Below are 21,679 nucleotides of genomic sequence, written 5' to 3' on the forward strand. Positions count from 1 at the left end.
AATTAATCAATAGATGTATTTTGAGCCTTCTTTTTTAATGAAGTTGCCAACTGTTTTAATGTGAATATTTCGGAATTTTTAGAATAGTCATAAAATGTTTCATCATTATGGTCTTTATTTACATTACTTATAGATAATAAACTAGATAACAATGTACCAGCAGATGAAAACATATTAAAATTGGTTTTAACTGTCTCCTCAGATGTGTTTAGATTTGACTTATAACTTTGATTTGTATTGAATTCATTATTTATGATTGTCTCATTGCAAATTTTGTCGAATTCTGGAGTTTCTGTATCTAATAAGAATTCTAAGCATGTTTCACACTTATAAAGTTTATCATGATAGAATTTTGCTATTTTATAGACTTGTTGTACACTTGGTAACATTTCATAAAGTAACTCTTCATGTTCATTAGAATAATGATCCTTACAGGAACTCTGAATATATTCTAAGATACCAATCATATAATAACACGAGATTGGAGGATTCTTTTTGGTATGAAATGTAGTTGTTAGATTTATACTAGGAAGTAACCATAGTTTAAAATAACTGTCATCTATAATATCGGAATTTTGAGTATTATATTCATATTTTGATAAGAATTGAATTACTTTTAACTTTTCACCTTTAGAATTTAAAGATACAAGTTCAGATAATAAATGATTTAATTGGTTATCTTGTATATTTTTACTTTTAGACCATGGAGCTGATATAAGAACAAAAGAACTTTTTTTATTTAATTTAAGATCTGAAAGATTACATACTTGATTAGTATATATAAGTTTGTAAGATTTTTGAATTTCATTTATAATTTCACTACTTAATGTCATATTAGAATTTCCTATTGGAAATAATCCTATAGGAATTTCATAATTAGATATTTCATAATATTGTTTAGAAATATGCTGTTTTCCTGGTGGGTATATAGATAACCATCCTAACCAAATAAAACTTATTTGATTTAGAACTTGAAATCCTGGATGTTGAAGAAGTAAATTTGTGTTACTAAGATTTTCACTTGATTGTTCTTGGATATCCTTTTGATATTGTTCTACAGAATATTCTTCATCTTCAGATATATTATCAGATTGAATATTTTTAATGTGATCTTCATAATAACCCCATTTATTTATAAATAAATATTTGTGTTGGTTTATGGAATCAATAATATCACGATTATAAAAATGATGAATATTTATAAGTTTATGATAATTCATTATAGCAAATTTAGCAAGATGTTTTATATGATAGTTAAAAGATTTATCCAGATATTTTGCAAAAATAGATGACATATTTTTATTATTAAACTTTTCATTACTGTGAGATTTTGTAAATATTTCATGATCTATTTTCTTAATATATTGGTTAATGGAATTTATAGATAACTCGGGTATTTTATATGAAAATAGGAGGAATTCCCATATTTGTTTTATATAATTTCTAATATAATAAATACAAGATTTAATTGTAAGAGGTAATGATAATGGTATATGTGGCCAACTTATGTTTATTGAGAAATTGCATGTATTATTTTGAAGTAGTCTAAATAATTCAACTATATTTATACTTAAATTTAATTCATTATTATCAGGGTATAATACATTTGAGCAGATGTTAAAATGACAAATTTTATGATATTGATTATTTCCATTTTTTATATTTTTATTTTTAATACTATATAATAAATTACCATCATATTTAGTAAAAATATTAATATTTATAAGAGTGACAAGATAAGTTTTATATGAAATATTAAATTCTTTTAATATATTAGCTGTATTAGATTCAATTACTTCTTCCATTATAAATTCCAATTTTTCACATAATATTTTATTGTAATCATCTAATAATTCACGAATATCTAATAAAGCCAAGCAAGGACAATGTTTGGGACTTTCATTTTGACCTATAGGAATTAATGGATATATAAAATGCAGAAGGCAATAATTAATTATAGATGTATTAACTTCTTTATTATCGTCAAAACTGGTTATTTTATTAATTATTTTTGATCCATGATTTATAAAAGATTCAAGTAAGTGATATTCAATAGACTTTTTTAACTCTTGGCTCTGATCTACATTTGATATCCAAACATTACATTCTCTATAAAGTCTTATCAGGTCTTTATATTGAATAGTTGGTACAAAATTTAATTGAATTTTCTTGTTTGAATTATATAAGTTATAAGTTAAGTTCTTTTTAGTATTATCTGTAACTGAGATATTAAATTCATTATTTTGAGATACTTGATTATCTGATAATTGCATCTGAAGTTTTTGTCTTTTAATTGGTTTCTCTTCATCTTTAAAAAAATTTTCAGAATTTCCAATTTTAATTTCTAGATTATCTTCACTTTCTTCATAGAAGTGATTAGGTCTACATCCCAATATATTACTAGTACCATATGCAAAATAGTATCTTACTACTCCCGTAAAATATGCAAAATATCCTTTAAAAAAGACTTTAGTGTTTAACATATATTCACTATTGTTTGATAATATTTCTTTTAAATCTTTCAAATATTCCAAGAACTTCACATTATCGTTAAGTATGTTTGTTGTATTATCAATTCTGAATTCTTTATTATTTTTATCAGAGTTTATATTATTTTTGGGAAGTTTATGTAATTTGGTTATTTTTGTAAGAATATTTACAATCAAATCATCTCTTTTTTTAATCCATACTTTAAGCTCATTAATTTTTTTTACATTTGGAGTAGGTGGTGGATAATTTTCTATTGAGTAATAATCTATTTGGTTTGAAATTTGTTTTATTTTATTTTCACCAAGTAGTGGAGGTTTAATAATTTCATCCATATCTAGAATTATTGGGGATTCTCTCTTTATTTTACTTTCCTCTTTGATTTGATTTTCTGTTTCAGGATTATTAGCTAGTTCTAAAATGCTATTTATTGATTTTTCAATATTTTCTAAATTAATTTTAATTTGAATTAAATTATTGGAATAATCAATGATATCTATATTGGTAAATCCAATTTTAATAAAATACTTAGAATAATAAAATAGAAGATTATCAATGATATATATTAAACTTGGATAGTTTAATTTATCTGGTAGCCAATATGGGTATTGTAAGTTGTGCTTACTTTTTTTCAATATAAATGACTTTTCAGTATCATTACTATCAGAATTTTTTACTTCACTTCTTTTTTCTAAATCTTTAATAATAGTATGAGCAATATAAGTCCATTGGTTGATTTCCTCTTGATACATTAAAGTATTTTCCATTAAAGGATGTAGTATCTTTGTCTTAGTCAAAATGTCATCTATTAACGGATTAAAAGATTCTACTTGATACTTAAGACCTACTAATGAGTAATTTGTGTTTATATTATCATCATCACAATTAGATATATCGTATGATTCATCACTTAAAAATATTGAAACACCTTCTTTGCCAATTGATTCTCTATTTAAAATAAACTCCTTTAAAGTATAAAGTTTGTTTTGAAGTAAATAATACTCTTCAATATTTATGCATGAATTTGCACTACATAATTCACTTTTTTCCAAATACAAAACTTTCGAAAATTTGCAAAATTCCTCTCTATTTAAAAAACCATTGTAATTGAGCTGATCTTTTATTTTATCTAATATATCTAATAACTCAAGTACAAGCCCATATGGTAAATACTCTGCTCTAGAAAGACATTCCATCAGTTTTACTCTATAACTTAAAATATAAATAAGAACTCCATTAATATTCCATCCTGATAAATTACTTAATGAAGGAAACTTGCTATAATAGAATTCAGTATCGTCATTAACTACATATTCTTCAAATCTGTGAGACTCTTCAAACATACTTATTAGTTGTCTATACATCAAATTTGCAGTACTTTTGATAGCATCAATTGGAGAACTCGAAATAACTGAAGTAAGGAATATCTGATTACACCAAGATGTAAAGTCAATAGTTTCTAGTTCACAATTTTTATACACTTTCTGTACAAACTTCAGCCCTACAAAACATAATGAGCTTGAAAAATAAACTAGATCCATTTCCTCTATAAGCGAACAATTGACACTACTATTTCTATAATATTTCTCTATATATTTATCTTTTTGAAGTTCTCGAATATTCATGTGACTTTTTGACTCTCTTCTTAAAGCTTCTATTACTTCTATAGGCATAAATCTTAGGAATTTGGTAGAGTTAGTTGGAGTATGAGAGTATATACCATCTCTTACTAATTTCGCCAAATCTGCATTAATAGAGTTCTTAATATAACTAAAAAAAAAACAAATATCTTCTTTAATATTATTGTAAAAATGTAAGATTTTCTTAGATGCTTCTATTAATTTTAATCTACTTATACTAAGCTGAATTTCTGGGAAGTGAATATAGTTAGTTTCATTGAATTTAATTTGTGAAATATTACATATCATACATGTATTGTCCATTTGTACTTGTGTCTTTATAATCTTACTATACTTTGAAAATAAAACAAGGACTTTGTATGGATTTATAAAGGAAGAATTTAAAGGTAGATCAGAAACTTCTTCTATCCAAGCTTGAATAAATCTGAGTCTATTTAAAATTTCATTTTTATTAAAACTCCAAAGTTTGCTATTTAAAAGTCCTTTGAAGTTGGGTGATTTCTTTATAGAAGAGATAATATTTTGTAAGTAATGATAGTTGCACATATTTCTACAATCAGGCCAAAAATCTGAAGTTCTAAGTATTTCATTTTCAAGATCTGGATAGTCCCATATAAGTAACAAAAAAGTTATTGATATTTCTAATTGAATGTCATTAATCAAAAAGCCTAATGTTTTCAGTATCTTGTCAATGTAGAGATAAATATTGCTACCTTCAATTTGTTTTATCTGATTAATTAGAGTCTCAGAAATATCACAAAGAGAAGTTTCTTCAACTTCTCCTGTAATACTTCTAAGCTTTTGAATTAGCATTAAAATTTTGTGCCTCATCATTTGTAATTGCTTCATTTTATCTAAAACATGATTTAAAAGTCCATCTAAAATAGTATGGTTTTTTACTACACTGTCTTCTCTTTTGTTACAATAATTGCCATTGTTTATTACTAAAGAAAAGTTCGTTAGAGCTAAGTCTGAGTATATACTCATTGGTAGATTATTATTTATAGAACTTATATCCAGACTTCTTAATGGAAAATCATTGATAGCTTTAGAAATAAAATATTCATTATATGATAGCGGATAATGTGCATTTATTTCACAACATTTGTAATACCCAACATTGGTCTGATTTTGTACATGATATTTATAAATTGAGATGCTTTCATCATTACGACTATCTGCTTTTGAATAAGAATCTATACTTTGGGTAATAACTTCAAGTGCTTCTTCACACCATTTCTGAACTTCATTAATCAATGACTTAATTACTATAGTCTTATCATTCAATTCTGTACAAATTGCTTCATCACTAATTATTAAATCCAAATCTTCAATATAATCCTTAATATTGCCATAAATTGTTTTAGATAAGCATAAAGAGTAGATATGTTCTATTGATCTCATCTTCAATGTTCTTGATAACTCACTATATAGTATATCTAGTGGTTCAATAAGTGAATATGAGTTGATGCTTGGCATTAACCTTAAATTTCTCCACATTTTAAAGCACTCTATAGTATCGAATGATTCACATACATATTTCGTAACCAATAACCAAATTTCATTACATCTACCATCTACTTCTGTTTGTTTTATATTTTTATATAATTTTTCTAGTTCACTAGTACATATAGATATTTTTTCCAACTTTATCTTTTTAGTAAAAATAACCAATAGATGCATTGATGAGAGTCTTTGGATTATCTTACACCAGTATTCCTTTGACATTTCAAGGCTTAAACCATTACATAACTCTCCCTTTGTTAATAAATACTCAGTAGGTTTCTTATTTAAGTATTCCATAATAGTATCAACATAACCTTTAATAATGGAATTACTGTAGATATAGGAGAACTGAGTGCAGAATATTAATAAAAATGAAGTAGATGCCATTCTACATAAGATTTTGTCATAAAAATAATTCATACGTACGTAATCAATATTATCACCGGATTGAAGCTCTTCAGGAGATATAGAGCAAGATAGGTTACTACTTATTTCAGAGTAATTGTATATAAACTTTTCAAAAGACCACAAAAAACTTCCCAATTTGTAAATTTCATCTGTACAATTAATACTGTTAAGTAACTCGAGCTGTACTTCATATTTGTGCTCATTATATAAAGGAATATATAATGGATCATTCAATATTCCTGTAATTAAATTAAGAACTATATTTTTATATTTTTGCTTAGATTCAAATAAGTTCTGTCTAAGTGAATAGTCTTTCCAATTTAAGTACTTTGATGCGTTTAACTGTTCATCTATATTATCATTCATGAGATTTACTGGAGTAGATAAAGACATATCAAATTGCTCCAATGAATCTCTAGCATCCGATAATAAGGTTTTTATTAAGACAATATCATTTTCAGTTGGTTTAATTCGTAAATTATACGTTTTATCGATCATATTTAGAATATTTGCTATATTTTTGGATTCAACTTGTTGCTTAATTTCAATCAACCAATTATTATAAATCTCAAATTCTTTTTTGATGAGTTGTAATTTCTTTTTATATTCCTGATTTTGTATTTTATCAATAAAACTTGGATATTCAACATAAATTCCAATACATCTTTTAATTTTAGCCATTTCTGAAGGTATAAGTAAATAAATATTGGTTATATTACATATATCATACTTAAAATATATTAAGTTTTTAAGCTGAATATTTGAGTTAACATTCTTATTATTAGTATCAGCTCCATTAAAATCAATATCAATACTAAATTGATCTTTGTTTTCTGTATTATTAATTTCTGCATTGTTAGGTACAGTATTTAGATAGTATTTATTTATACTTTCTTCATGAAATATAGTTGCATATAAATTTAAGACTAAGGATTTCCATTCATTCAAAGTATCTCTAATACAAATATATTTATCAAATTTGGGAAATATATATTTTCTAGAAATATCATCCAGATTACTTATGTTTGCATCGTCTTTATCTTGAATATCCATTATAACAAACTCATCAAGTAAGGACTCTGTCTTATTAAAATTTCTTATAGTATGGACCAGTGGTTTAATATCTATACCATTATCTTTTGGGAGACAATTTAATATATATCGAACCATACTTTTTAAATTATTAATATTGATAGGTTTGGAATTTAAAGTTTGAATTAACTGATCTTTTATTTCCTGTATATTGTCTAGTAATTTCTTTGAAATAATAATAGATTGTGGTTCCCTAATTAAATTTTTGTGTAACTTACCAATATTTTCCACTTTGCTTATATTATTATAATCATCAATCATTTCTTGTATATCTTTTAATGATATATCTCCAAAAATTGTTTTTGAATCCGTAGAGGAAGACCATTTATTTAAACATTCCATAATTTTCTTGTGCTTTTTTTCCCAATTTGTGATGTATCTTATCGCCAATAGATTATGAATGTCGTAAAGATGCATTTTCAAGCCACTCACTGAATCTCCCAAATTTTCTATACTTAAATTTACTTGGTTCAATTTAATCTTAAATAAAAATTCACTATAAAACTTAAATATATCTTCCAAATGAGCAACATATTTTAAGAGTACAGGTAGCCTATATGCCAGTATTAAAAGCCTTAAAATATCTATTAAATGCAGACACGGATAAATACAATCAGCAACTAAGTTTTTATAAGATTTATCTAAAGATATGATTGCTGTTGCTCTTCTTGTCCATATATCTGCTAAGGCAATTAAGCTAGATACTGAAACAGCTTGATGAGGATCTCTAGAATCTAGATATTTGTCTTCTAATATTGAAGAGTATCTACCACATTGACTAGTTGTATTTTGAATGAATTTGAGAGAATCTTTCAACTCTCCATAGCACTTTACATCTCTTTTAAGGCATCTCATTAGTATTAACCTACATGTTAAAGACATAAGGTATAATATTTTGATGTTAATAATTTTAAATAGCGAATACTTAAATTGTTATACAGCCGACTGGTTGTTAAAGTTACTTACAAACAATACAACTAATGAACTGCAATTTATTTTTGCCTGGTTACTATAAATGTTATCATTAAAAAAAAATCTCAAACACTAGTATTGAATTAAACCAGGCAACTAGGATTTAATTTAATCAGTATTTTGCTAACAAGTAACTTACCTAAAGTTGTCACAATCTCGGTTTGTCTTTATATGATCTGAGCAAAAAAAAAATTGTTGACCTCCTAAGTAGTGTCCTTTATTGCAATAGAAATACTTGAATAAATTAGAATCTGCTAACGATTTAAATGACAAATTACACTCAATCTCCCTAATATTATCGTCACTTTTTGAAATACATAGTACACAGTTAAATTTAACTTCATTCTCTAAGCAGTGTAAGTGAAAGACACTTTTACATTCATAATACTGACATTTATATAATACACCTATATTCTTCATACAATACATACAAGTTTCAATATTGAAATAATTTATTGGTTTAAGAATTTCAATTTGGGAAAAATTCTTCCAATTGTTGATGCAAATATACTCATTTGAATAAATTGCACAATTAATGTGGATCCATAAAGCTGGTGACATTGTATTAGAGGATTCACTAGAGAAGTTCTGATATAAATTGAACTTCATGGGTTTCAAAACTCGCTTTAGAATTCCTCCTGTGTTTTGACATATAATACAATTCAAGCTCTTATCACCACGTCTCTTATTTAATTGGTTACCCTTAGTTTTAAGTATGTACTGACATGGTTCACATGTAATTGTCTTTTCTACTAATGGTTCATTAGTACCCACAAGTCCATAACATATACGGTGGACATATATATTGCAGTTCTTACATCTAATTATTTCTAGTTCGCTTTCTCCAGTTATACTCCACGAGTAGCATGCATTACAAATTCCGTCTTGAAGCATATATTAATATGTATTGCTACTCCAGGCTTGAAAAATCCAATTCAACTTTTGTCAAATACATTACTATCTTCATACCTTTTAAAACCTCCACTCGGTACCCTTTAGTACACAGCTCTATAACTTAACCGCAATAATGACATCACGGACAAATACAGCGCTCATTTTCCAGGGTATATCTGATCACTTTATAGTTATTGTCTGACTTGAAGCAGTACTCCGCTCATTGCTTTGAAATATTTTAAGAGGATAAAATGGCCGATATAAAGGACTTGGATACTTCTTCGATATTTAAAATTTATAAGGTAGGCTGTATTAAAGTAAGGAAACAAGATTGTGACAACTTAGTTAAGCTCCTTAAGCAAGATGGTATTCTTTTGAAAGTATCTCATATATCACCTGTTATAAGAGAATCAACAGACAAAGAGGATAAATTCCGAACAATCTACTTAGCTCAAAGTGTGCTGTATAATTTGCATTGTAATAAGAAGACAAAGCTTGTACATGATAAAGAAACCATTAAGCCGGAATTAATAGATGACAATTTAGTTCAAGTATTTGATTCAGGTGAAATATTAATTGGACTGCCTTTAAAATTAGTCAATACTTTAAGTAAATTAGAATTTGCGCAGTATGACATTATAGATTTAAAGATAGAATATGACAGGCTATCATATATTGAATGTTTAAAACAGTGCATTCCAGAAGATATTGAGATAACGTCAAGCTTTGAGACTGTAGGTCATATAGCACATTTAAATCTGAATAATAATGCTTACCCTTATCGTTACACTATTGGAAAAGTCTTATTGGACAAGAACCCAGGTATTAAGACTGTAGTCACAAAAATAGGTAACATAAAAAATACATATAGAACATACCCTTTAGAGGTTGTTGCAGGCGAAAAAAATTTAAAAGCTAAAGTGAAAGAACAGGGAATTTTATATAATGTAAATATTGATGAGGTGTATTGGAATTCACGTTTATCTTATGAAAGACAACGAATCGTAAATATTATACCGAATTATTCCTTTGTTGTTGATTTGACATGTGGGGTTGGAGCTTTTACTCTACCTCTTCTTAAAATATCCAACTGTCTAGTTTATTCTAATGACTTGAATCCTAGTGCTATTAAATTGCTTGAATTGAATATTTCTGAAAATAAGCTTGATAGTAACCATGTAGTAATTTCTCAGAGAGATGCTAGATCCTGCATAGAAAACCTTCTTGATTTAAAGCTAGATATCAGCAAACTCTTCAATACTAAAATTAATGACAAAATTCAACCTCTAGTAAGTTATTGGATTTGTAACCTTCCAGAGTATTCTTTAGATATACTATCACAATTTGCTACATATAAATTGTCACTTGGAAACAGAAGTGAAGTTGACGAGAGTATACAAGTTCAGCAGGTAATTGTGATCAAGTGCTATTTCCACTTTTACTGCTTCTCAAAATCTTTAGAGCCATTTAGTGATATAAGTAGCCGTATAAAAGAAAACTTGAAATGTAAGGAAGATGATGAGATTTTTTATCCTATAAATCTTTCAATTCATAATGTACGTGATGTAGCTCCAAATAAGACTATGTACTGTGCAGAGTTTCATATTAATATCCCAATTATAAGGGATCTAGCTTCTTCATAGGTAGTTAATAAATTATTTTATTATTATACAGTGTAAACCCTAAGAATTTTCAGTATGAGTAACATGTTACTAGTTTATTAAGTTTAAGCTTAGAGACAGGACGTGAAGCAGGTATCGTATTACACTCTGCTGCACAAGCGTAACCCCCACAAATGAGAATGAGAAGTAACAAAAATAGATACGAAGAAGGTAATTACTTAATTGGTCATATTTCTGCTTTCAGATATTTTTTAAATCAAATTTAAGATTTCGAATTAAAGATAGAGATTACTGAGAGACAGATTACAGTACCATGACTTATAGGTTCAGCGGAAAAGAATGGATTCTACTTTGTGTAACTATAAACTTCATTTTATTTCTAAACTGTATATACGCAATAAAAGAAGTAGATTTATCCTCAGCAGCTAGTCCCTCACATGACCATATTAAACAAGAGAAGGTAGAACGTATTGAGATGATGAGGCACTCTTTTGAATCTCCACTAACTTTAGACACCACTCTTGCAGAATGGGATTTGGCAATGGCAACTGTACCAGTAAAAAAAAGTGTAGTTTTAGTTCCTGGAGTTAGTGCAAGGACAGGACAATTCTGGCATAAGAGTCCGATCAAAACTCCCCATTTTGAAATTACATTCACATTTGAAGTTATAGGGTCTGAAGAGAAATCTTCTCAAGCTGAAGGATTTGCACTCTGGTTTGTAGAAGAAGCTTACGGAGCTATTTATCCAAAGACTAATGATGATCTGCTTAATTGGAATTTACTAGGGTATAAGAACAACCCTAAAGGAATTGGTGTGCTTTTTGCACTACTAGATAGGAATAATAAGAGAAATCCATCTATATCCTTATTGTTATCTGATGGTACTAAGTCATTTTCTTTTGTTTCAGATATACCGACATCTATGGGAGTATATTATAATTTTTGCAATTCTAAAGAACCTATAAATTTCCGATTATACATATCCCCAGTAGATGGTATTATTGGTCAAGTAAGATCTTCACCAACATCTAAGTGGATTGATTGTTTTAAAGCAGGTTCTAAGAGTATTCCACTGAATTTATCTCAAGGTGGCTATATTGGTTTCAGTGCATATTCTGGTATTGAAAGAGATAATTCAGATGCTCAAAATAAATCTGCTGACCGTATATCTATATTTGGTGTTCATGTATATAATTACGATCTAAGTAGAGCAGGTGAAGAATTAGATGATACTCTTAAATCTAGTGGTGCATCGAGTTCATCAGGATCATATTCAGTGGAAATTACAGATCTACTTCGTGATGTACACGTTAAAGGAGATAAGGATGTATCTGAGGCACTAAAGGCTCTTTCTCAAATCTTATACAAGCATATTACAGAAGCCACTCCTCGTGAGCAAGCTATACATAGAACTCTAAACACTGTACTGACACAAACTCAGAAACTGACTATTGATATTAAGGAAATTCAAAGACAAATTAACTACCATTTTGGTTCTAATCATAGTGAAACACTAAGCACTGTTAAATCTGAGCTTGTTGGACTTAAAACCTTATTTGATAGACATTCAAAGTATCAAACTAGTACCTTAATTGAACTTGAAGATAGTCTAAAGAGCAAAACAGATGCTACTGCAGAGGTTCACAAAGCAATTCAGAACCATTATTCGACTAGTTCGATTATATCATTTCTACTCATATTCATTATCATTTCTTTTGGGTTAATAGTATGGAAGAAAGTCAAAGATATAGAGAAAAAGCACTTACTGTAATATATACATGCATTTGTATATTGCACTAAAATAGGATTTGGAGATAAGCAACACTACCCAAACATGAGGTAACTTGCTGACAGCTATCTCATAGCTAGAACACAATAGATGATATTATTTCAATCTGTAAACACAAGAACTTAGCTTTACTAGTTTAGTTTGCAGCATTCTCAGATATAAGAATTCATTTGCGCCTTTTGCGTTAATTTCTATACTAATTTCTATATCTATAAGAGTTACATCTCTGCATTACAATCAATACCAACACTTGCGAGTTTTTCAATAACTAAGTTAAAGTAATAAGGATCAGGGAATCCTTGTAATGTGGGACCACCACATGTTGAAATCTTGTGTGGTATTGAATTCCATTGTACTATTTCAGTACATATATGATCATTATGGTGTCTTGAGTTTACATTCTCACTAATATTAGGTATTGATATAACTTTAAATGTATGCCCTAATTTAAATGCTTTGATTAGTCCATTTAGGACCATTATACCATCTTTATCATAAGGTAGATAAGCGATTTTGTACGTACCACTAAAGGGCTTAGAAGGGTTAGGATGGCGTTCATTTTGTATTCCACTTGGGATGAAATATTCAATTTCAATAACATTTGTACTTGGATACGTTTCAATTTCTATATTTCCAGCTTTGTATACAATATATCTCATTCTACCATAAGGTGAAGCTCCCTTGCCATAATCCTGAATAGACATGCATAAGGGGCAGTTCAAGACATTTTTTTGTTTTAGATGTCTTACCATTTCAAAGAAACAATCTTTGTGGTAAACGTGGTGGCATTTTTTAAGTTTAATCCGGTTTTCTATTAAAGGATGGAGACATAAACAACAATCATCATCTATTAGAGTATCATCAGGTAATTGATAAACTAAATCCATTATTTTTTCATTGGAAAATAAAGTTGGATATCCAACACAGTAAAATTCTCCAGTTTCTACAATAAGTGATATTGCATCACTTATACGAGCAATTTTAGTATCTGTAAATTGCCATTCTAAATAACAACCTGGTTCACTTGTAATTCTTTTAATTCCATTTTGATCCAATTGATTTTCATTATCTTCTGAGATATTTTTAAGGTGCTTCCTAAATATTCTCCTTTCCTTGCCAGTTATTCTGTTAATTTGTATGCATTCAATAGGATAAATATCATAATGACCCCAGACAATACACCCACCTCCTTGTATATGGTGATTCTGAATAGTAGAACAGTCTCTAGTCATGTTGGTTCTTTCTTCTCGAACATTTTCTTTAGAGACTGATTCTGCGGATACAAGTTCTAAATATTCATTACTACTGTTTGAATTGACTATAGAACTATTATTTATTTTCAACTTGTCTGCACTGTCAAAAGTATAAGTGTCGTCACTAGTTATTGATTGATTTTTTTTATTATTTTTGTGAATATTACTAGATTTCACCAAATTCCACTGGATATGTAAGTAGTATCTTTCAATTTGGGCAGAAACATTTGGTTGATAGAGGTTTAATTGACCATTGTTATCAGTCCAAAACCAGACAGCAGATGAAATATCTCTACTAATTCTTCTATGACGTTGAGTTATGAAGTTAAACTGGTAGAAATGACGCAAGTTAAGCAAAAATGGGATGCCTCCAATATTTATAATAATATTGATTTCTTTGTTTCTCCATGATCTTTCTATTATGGCAGAATTCTCTAGTGAGTAGTATGTCCAGCCTTCATCAGACCACCAACGCCACATTCTTAGTAAAAGTACAAAGAAATTATTTAATTAGTAGAACTATCACAATCTGACTCAAATACAGATATAATTTACAAAAAAGTGTTTTAATAATATCCACACGTGTCAATATGTGACACCACACTTTTGCAAATGTGCATAACACAGTCAAGATTAATATTATATTATAGCTAGTAGTATTAGTATCATAGGTAACCTTATAGAGTAAAATGTCAGTTGGAATACCAGAGGTCAACTTCAAAAGGCTTGAGGATATAAGGAGAAGTTTAGATAACAATAGTATCAAGGGCTCCTGTTACTCATCTTCAAACCATGAAGCAGAGACTAGAAGATGCAAATCAAGGCTTCCCAATATCTGTAGTCACTACGATTCATGTACTAATAATCATCGCCATACAAAGTCTAATTATAATGAATTATATAATGAATTACAAGCTCAGAGAAGAATGTGTTCATGCCAAAAGCTAATGTCAGAGAGTTGTACCATCTCCAGTGTAAATCAAAGTAGCGGTTTTGATAGTATTAATGAAAGATACGATAAAGAATACAGTTTTCCATGCTGTAATATATCTAGGGAATTTAAAACTGGTCACAGTAGTTACCCAGAGCATAGCTTATCTTACAGACCTTTATCTTCAGATCCATATAATAGTCATTTTGAGGATGATTACTATAGTAATATGATGAATTGCAGGAATAATAGAGAAATTAATGAAAGATGTTGTAATGATCACTTAAATAGAAGTATTGTGACTCACCCCTCTTATAGGCACTTCACTAGTTTGTCGCCTCCTAAAGATTATAATGTCTATAATGATATAGATTGTTGTCATCTACAAGGTAATTCTATTTTAAATAAATCAAATAATTCTATAAATCAAGGTAGATCACCAAGATCAGCTCGGCCTATAACTCCAACAATTAATAGAAATAATCGGAGGATTATTATGCTTGCACTAAACTGGATAAGCTTATCTGGTGAACATAACAAGGCAGTTCGAAGATTTGTATCTGAATCAATAAATTCAGAACAACTTATTAATATACCACACTTTGTGATATTATTCCACTATGATGATCATAAGGGAATTCGTGGTATTTACACATTCAACAAATATAACAAAGTTTGGCATTGTGTAATTGAAATTTCACCCTATTGCCCCCCAATTATAGAGCCATATATGATACAAAACTTATATAGGTTTGACACATGTCATAAGACGTTTAAGCAACTTAAACTATCCAAAATGATTACTGATATTGTTGATGGAGTTAGTTTAAAACCAGAATATCTCAACAAGAAAACCCAGATATACTGTAATGAGTAGCAAATTGGCACCCTATTAGTGATGTTGTGTATCATGAAACGAGACATACCTAATAAGACTACTTTTACATGCATGCGCTTTTAATCTAATAATAAATTCTATTATTGCAAAGCTGTACACCACATGTTCCAACTAGATTTTCAGGTGAAAGTAGTGGAATATTTAGAATTGTATCAAAAGTAGGGCTTGTCTTTCTAAAACAATTTGAATCTAACATAGTCAAGAGTAAATTTTTTGTATCTTGTGAAACACCAGATAAATCTAAAATTTCCTTTATATTCCTATTATAATAATTTCCAGTTAAGCAATAATATAGTAATACACCAGTCATATATATATGAATTTGCTCATTTGTATACATTTGGCTAAATAAAATAGGTGGTACGTTTGTAGATGTAGATAGTGAATCAAAGTCTTCTCCAATATTTAAATTTCGTTTATTTAGCATAATAATTTCATTTGGCAAATAATAAATGATATTTTCTCCACTATGATATTCTAGTAAACTTTCTGATAAAAATAAATCTTGAGGATAACACTTATTATATTGTAAATATTCTGTTCTCAGCTGTGAAAAATCTGTATCAATATCTCCTACCATTTGTTCGTTAGTAGATGAAATTAATAATATTGAATCCAAAGGGCCTATAGATATGCAACACTCTTCTTTCTTAACATATATATGACTAGCTTTAATTGGTAGAATGCAATGCTTAATATTAAATGTCCCCTGAAATTCTAAAGACTGGTTACTTTTCATTTCATCCAAGCTAATTAAGTGCAAGAATCGAATAAGTGATCTAATATACATTAAAGCAGTATATTCATCCATAACCCCAATTGATGAAACATATGACCTTATATCATAGTATTCAATATAAGGATGAGATTCTACAATAATTGATGCTGAACTTAGAGGTATATGCCACTCAAAAATGTTACTACATAAAGATATGCTTGCAATTGCATTTTGAATAAATTTATTTTTTAATATAAAATCATTTTTAATTGAATAATTTAAATTACTGAATTTTTGTTTAGTATATAAGCATGTTTTTGGAAGAGTTATTCTAGACTTAAAATTTTGAATACCTCTATTATAAATATTTTTGATAAATCTTAAAAAATTCATCCCCTGTTCTAAAAGACTCTTTAACTTATATGAGTTTGAATTAATACAAAGACTTTTTGCAAATATTGATTTAGATAATAACTCCATATTAACTTCAAAATTCACTTTGTATAATTTCAATACGCAAGGTATGAAATCAACAAAGTCAAATGCATTCCAAACAATACAAGTATTACCAATATCCACAGGATTTAAGAATATATAGCGATTTCCTTTTGTACACGGGAAATTTGCTAGAGGTGAATACTGTAAAAGTTTCATTAATTTAGAAAGTTTAGTCAATGTATTTCTTTGTAATAATAGTTCACTTTCTTTTTCAGTTAACCTTCTACTCAAGTGTCTTGATAGTAATTCTTTACCATATCTATCCAATTTATTATCACAATTTATATTCCAATTCTTATTTAAATCTTCGTCTTCACTTTCTAGTTCTTCATATATTGAAGCCTGGTTAAATTGAGAATTAAACATGAATCTTCCTTCTAAGTCAGCAATTTTGTGACAATAATTACCTATATCTAGTGCATTTAAACCCATAAACCACGAAATGTTTGGTATATCATATTTAAGTACTTTTTTATTATTATCATGTAGCATTCCATGCACAGCATTATACTTTGGAGTCCCTACCTGAGAGCTTAATTGATTTAGTTGTAAATGAATAAGCTGTCGTTCTGCCATTGCTAATTTACGTAATTGAACCTCCAACAACCTTATTCCATGATCTAACTCAGCTTTAATAGAATTTTGTAAATCTCTGTTTATTGTATATTCTGGCTCTAATTCAATTAAGCGATTATTGCAGTCATTCCATAGTCCAATCACTGATGCTAAGTTTATATCTTTATTTTCATTAGAGTTAGAAATCTTCCTTTCTAATTTATTATTACTATTATTATTCTCCTTTGATAAAAATATTGGAGCTCCAAAGTTTTCATTTAAATCTTGTGGAATTGTACCCGAGGCATTAGGTTCAGTAAATCTTTTCTCAAACATTTCAACTTTCCTTACATCTATTTTTGACCATAATAAACCTCTTAAACCTCTAAAATCTACTGGTTCACAAGAACTTATAAAGTTTTCCTTAATATGGTCACTTTTGTCTGAGTTATTGCAGCGGAATTCCTGACTTCCAGGACATGTTATAACATCACCACAACGACAGCTAGATTGTTCCTCACTTATTGAATCATGACATATATCCAAAGTTTTATCCTTATATGTACTCTCTTTAAGTATTCTGGGAGATTTGAAGTTTTGAGGGTACACTGATACTCCTGGAATTGGTCGATATCCTGGCCTTTTAGGTGCATTTCTTAAATATAACTTTTTAATATCAAGGCATTTATTCTGTTTTACTAGTCCATTTATTAGATTTTTACTATTACCATCCTTTAAAGTGCATCTTTTCTTACGCATAATTTCATCTATCCAGTAAATAATATCAAATTATTAAGAGAATTTACACACTAATAGCTTCAGAAGCCGCCTATTTATTAGATTAAAGAATACAGAGTTTATTAGTCTGTAACAGTCGGACTATTGAATATTACCAAAGATCATCAATTATGGAATATTTAATATTACAAGTAATTAGATTAAAACAATTTATACACCAAATTTTACTAAAAAAACCATAAAATCTATTTTTAAACTATACTAATAAAGTACTCAAAATTTTTTGTCATGTCGTCATGAGCGCTATTTTTTAATCTATCCTAATCTAAAACCTAAAAAATTAATGATATATTTACTTTCTAGCCCCTAATTATATGGCGGGCAATTTTTGCTTCTGTGTGATAAATATTAATCTTTAATAAAATTACAAATGTTAAATACTGGATTATTATTCTTTCTTAGTTATTTTAGCTATTAACTTGGAATTTTCCATTGTGCAAATATCTGGAATTAATTTATTTGAAGCTAGCAAATATTTTGTAGCTTCCCCAGTTACATCAACGTTATCCAAAACAAAATCGGTTACATGTATACTATTGCATATCCAATATATAGTTAATGGACCACTATAAGACATATTACTAGAGTTTTGAAATCCATCCGTATACTCTAAGTGTAGAGAAATAACAGCTTGAATACTACTTCCTACAATTTGATATTCCATAAGTATCGGTACAAAATTAAAAATTTCAAAACTAATACTGGCCTTATCCATAAAATATTGATCTTTTTGTTTTTGTGACAGGAAATTCCAACTAGTATAAATATTAATGTCAGTAACATCTAAATTATTATTCTGTTTGTCACTGAAAATATCAGTAATATCTAATTGCTTTAAACCAGAAAATTTAACTACTACATTAATATCTATATAATCAATATAAGGTGAAATCGTGATGGCATGATATGGAACTCCATCATTTGCTATTTCTTCTTGCCTATTAGAATCAGAATTTATATTTTCTGATGATGTTGTTGGAATAGATGACGATACTGTTGCAAAATCAGTCATTTGTAGTTTGATATATTGAATATCATTATCATCTGAATTAGCTGTAACTATTGTAAACTGTCCAAATACCTTATTATTATTATGCAAAAGACCTTGAATTAGAGCATGTTCAATATTAGGAGTTTGATTACTACTACTTAAATATCCATAGAATGTGGTACGTAATACTCCTTTTATAGTTACAGTATTATTTTCTGTTATAGCTATTGATTCTATTACGACTATTGGGTTTGGTACTTGCCTTAGTGGCTGCGGAGGAAGTATAGCAAGATTCACATTTGACCTTGTAAGTCTAATCGGAGAATCCATTATAATAGATGAACTTCCAACTCCTTCTACATGTAAATTCAAAAGTTTTACTGATCTTGAAGGAGTTTTATTTATCCCAAAGTCCAAGGATGGTTTCATACTACTTACTAATATAGCATCATTTATAAAATTCTGAGTATTTAAAGTACCAAATATTTTTAGATTTGTCTTTTCTCCAGGAACAAGTGAAGAATCTTCAATTCTAACTACTCCCAAATAATTACCATCATGAAAAATTCCACAGAAGATTTTTCCTAAGGTGTTAATTATAACTATTCCCTTATAATCATAAGATGCATTAGACATGAATGTTAAAGTGGTATCATCATTATTTACATCTTTTTCCAGAATTAAATCAGTTAATTGGATATTAGTAATTAATTGGCGAAGAGACATTGATAAAAATAATTCTTTAGAGACTGGATCTATACTATTGGAATATAAAAAATAAGATGAACGATGAACAAATGCATTCAAGGTCAATTTAGCATATCCTTGGCTTAATATATCATGGATTATACCACTTAAACCTGCAATATGAGTATCATTTGATTTTGTCTCAATAATTGCTTTTATTTGACTAGCTTGTGATATTTCCAATGATTGTGGTTTCGTTATTACAGCAGCAACTAGAGAATTCCACTCAATATTTGCACCCTCTAGTAATAGGCGTACGTCTGTATTTTCGAAAGTATTTTCCTTTAGTGGTGGCATAGTTATAGATACTATTTCACTGGTTTCTGCTTTTTGGAATCCTTCTTCAGGGACTACTTTAATAATCATACCTTCCAATTGAATATCCAAATTTTCTAAAAAATTACCATTAATATATGGTAATGTTGCAAAGAAGAATAAAGTTCCTAATATTCCCATTACCAATATAAATGCAGCAGCTACTGATATCAATAAATATACTAATCTAGTTGAGAATACTGAATGTGTGTTGTTATCCTCAGAAGTTTCCGCAATTTCTTTTTGATATATTCCATCAATACTTTTGCTACAACAAGCTGTAGAATCTACCTTTTGTGGAGTTCTAATATCAACATAACTTACGGGTGAACTTATCTGAGTACTTGGGCTAAATTCACCATCAATATATAATTCACTAGCTGGTGATGGGATTCTCAGTGCTACTATATCTCTTCGTTCTTCCCATGACTGTGCATCAAAATATCTTGTTGATGTAACTGATCTTGTAGAAAAGGAAGATGAAACTGAATCCAATATCTCAGTACTAGCCTCCTTCTGTTCATCATTTTCTTTATGTGTTCTCTTTTCCATTAATGGTTTAAAATGCAATCAAGACAACAAAATTCAATTTATATTGCAATTCAGTCCACAGTATCTCGAAAATCTATATGTTTCTAAATATATATTGAGAATTAAGTCAAATTTAAATGAGTCTTTATATAAAATTCAGAGCCAAACTACTTATATATTGCTTCAAAGTCCAAATATAAAGTTTTTTATTCTCAATTCTGTTAATGAAGCTATACTTCTGCATTTATAAAATTATATAATTGCACTTGATGCACTTCATGGTTTTTCAGCATTATTCCTGCGGCTTGATTAGGCCGCCTTTTTATAGGTATCGACTATATCGAAATGATGTAAAACCTAACTTTACTAGATAAAGAACTGAAATTAATTTAGTGCTAATTAAATATTATTTGCTGGAATTTATACTTTTTTTAGTAATTAAGATTCAAACCAAATTCCATAAATATCATAATCCTTAATTTAGCTACGAGCCGATAAAAATTAATTTATGCATGCATGCAAAGAATATATACGTATATGTATACATGTACAGACAATACAGTTTTTTAACTTTTACTATTTTAATCTGAACTTTTTCCTCAGTTCAATAGTATAATAGAAGAAAGTAAGTATGAACTCTATAGAACATGAGCATGGAAACTAATCAGAAGAAAGTGGAAAAGGTGCTCATGGATGTAGAAGATAATATAAATACTAATTCACCACTAAAAAATAAATATAAGAATAGTGATAATATCTATAGTGAGAACTTTATTTTAGATAATCTAGTGACAAATATCTCGAATATTACATTATCTCAAGAGGAAATAAAAGAGAATAAGAAAATAATGAAAGATAGTAATTTGAATAATAAGCCTAAAAAATTGAAGATATTAAGATGCAGTTCTAAAGGTTTTATTTTTTTTCTTGGTCTTTTTTTCCTATCAATAGCTATATTTGGTATAATAATTTTACTATTGGTGTTACCATATGCAGAATATTATATTGGAATATCTGAGATGGAAATTTTGGAA

The 21,679-nt window shown here is 28.4% G+C and overlaps 9 protein-coding genes across 9 annotated transcripts in view, besides 8 other annotated features; 4 read left to right on the forward strand and 5 right to left on the reverse strand.

Annotated features, from left to right (window-relative positions):
• Positions 1–2: 2 nt before the first annotated feature.
• CMU_021600 (uncharacterized protein) lies at positions 3–7,988 on the reverse strand (the record flags this gene model as incomplete). Its single annotated transcript, XM_002142709.1, has 1 exon — positions 3–7,988. One exon carries the CDS (start codon positions 7,986–7,988, stop codon positions 3–5), a length of 7,986 nt encoding a protein of 2,661 aa, XP_002142745.1.
• Positions 1,127–1,148: a sequence feature (AT_rich).
• Positions 1,431–1,458: a sequence feature (AT_rich).
• Positions 1,653–1,726: a sequence feature (AT_rich).
• Positions 1,742–1,776: a sequence feature (AT_rich).
• Positions 2,912–2,966: a sequence feature (AT_rich).
• Positions 5,718–5,740: a sequence feature (AT_rich).
• Positions 7,989–8,240: 252 nt separating the features above from the next.
• On the reverse strand, positions 8,241–8,999 carry CMU_021610 (uncharacterized protein; the record flags this gene model as incomplete). Its single annotated transcript, XM_002142710.1, has 1 exon — positions 8,241–8,999. One exon carries the CDS (start codon positions 8,997–8,999, stop codon positions 8,241–8,243), a length of 759 nt encoding a protein of 252 aa, XP_002142746.1.
• A 251-nt stretch (positions 9,000–9,250) lies between these two features.
• Positions 9,251–10,642, forward strand: CMU_021620 (Met-10 domain-containing protein; the record flags this gene model as incomplete). The annotated part of the gene is made up of 1 exon (XM_002142711.1): positions 9,251–10,642. One exon carries the CDS (start codon positions 9,251–9,253, stop codon positions 10,640–10,642), a length of 1,392 nt encoding a protein of 463 aa, XP_002142747.1.
• A 4-nt stretch (positions 10,643–10,646) lies between these two features.
• Positions 10,647–10,670: a sequence feature (AT_rich).
• A 264-nt stretch (positions 10,671–10,934) lies between these two features.
• Positions 10,935–12,392, forward strand: CMU_021630 (legume-like lectin family protein; the record flags this gene model as incomplete). The annotated part of the gene is made up of 1 exon (XM_002142712.1): positions 10,935–12,392. The coding sequence occupies one exon, from the start codon at positions 10,935–10,937 to the stop codon at positions 12,390–12,392; it is 1,458 nt and encodes a 485-aa protein (XP_002142748.1).
• A 236-nt stretch (positions 12,393–12,628) lies between these two features.
• Positions 12,629–14,143, reverse strand: CMU_021640 (zinc finger, C3HC4 type domain-containing protein; the record flags this gene model as incomplete). The annotated part of the gene is made up of 1 exon (XM_002142713.1): positions 12,629–14,143. One exon carries the CDS (start codon positions 14,141–14,143, stop codon positions 12,629–12,631), a length of 1,515 nt encoding a protein of 504 aa, XP_002142749.1.
• A 209-nt stretch (positions 14,144–14,352) lies between these two features.
• Positions 14,353–15,471, forward strand: CMU_021650 (uncharacterized protein; the record flags this gene model as incomplete). Its single annotated transcript, XM_002142714.1, has 1 exon — positions 14,353–15,471. One exon carries the CDS (start codon positions 14,353–14,355, stop codon positions 15,469–15,471), a length of 1,119 nt encoding a protein of 372 aa, XP_002142750.1.
• An 85-nt stretch (positions 15,472–15,556) lies between these two features.
• Positions 15,557–18,022, reverse strand: CMU_021660 (uncharacterized protein; the record flags this gene model as incomplete). Its single annotated transcript, XM_002142715.1, has 1 exon — positions 15,557–18,022. The coding sequence occupies one exon, from the start codon at positions 18,020–18,022 to the stop codon at positions 15,557–15,559; it is 2,466 nt and encodes an 821-aa protein (XP_002142751.1).
• Positions 16,445–16,496: a sequence feature (AT_rich).
• Positions 18,023–18,449: 427 nt separating the features above from the next.
• Positions 18,450–20,666, reverse strand: CMU_021670 (uncharacterized protein; the record flags this gene model as incomplete). Its single annotated transcript, XM_002142716.1, has 1 exon — positions 18,450–20,666. One exon carries the CDS (start codon positions 20,664–20,666, stop codon positions 18,450–18,452), a length of 2,217 nt encoding a protein of 738 aa, XP_002142752.1.
• Positions 20,667–21,334: 668 nt separating this feature from the next.
• Positions 21,335–21,679, forward strand: part of CMU_021680 (uncharacterized protein) — a gene marked incomplete at both ends in the record, with an annotated part of 3,896 nt that continues 3,551 nt past the window's right edge. The window contains 2 exons of the mRNA XM_002142717.1: positions 21,335–21,503; positions 21,665–21,679. The exon at positions 21,665–21,679 is cut by the window's right edge and continues 5 nt beyond it. Coding sequence (XP_002142753.1) covers positions 21,335–21,503; positions 21,665–21,679 — 184 coding nt within the window. The remainder of the gene's footprint in view (positions 21,504–21,664) is intronic.

This window comes from Cryptosporidium muris, genomic scaffold (assembly GCF_000006515.1).
Source record: "Cryptosporidium muris RN66 scf_1106632373455 genomic scaffold, whole genome shotgun sequence".
NCBI lineage: Eukaryota > Apicomplexa > Conoidasida > Eucoccidiorida > Cryptosporidiidae > Cryptosporidium > Cryptosporidium muris.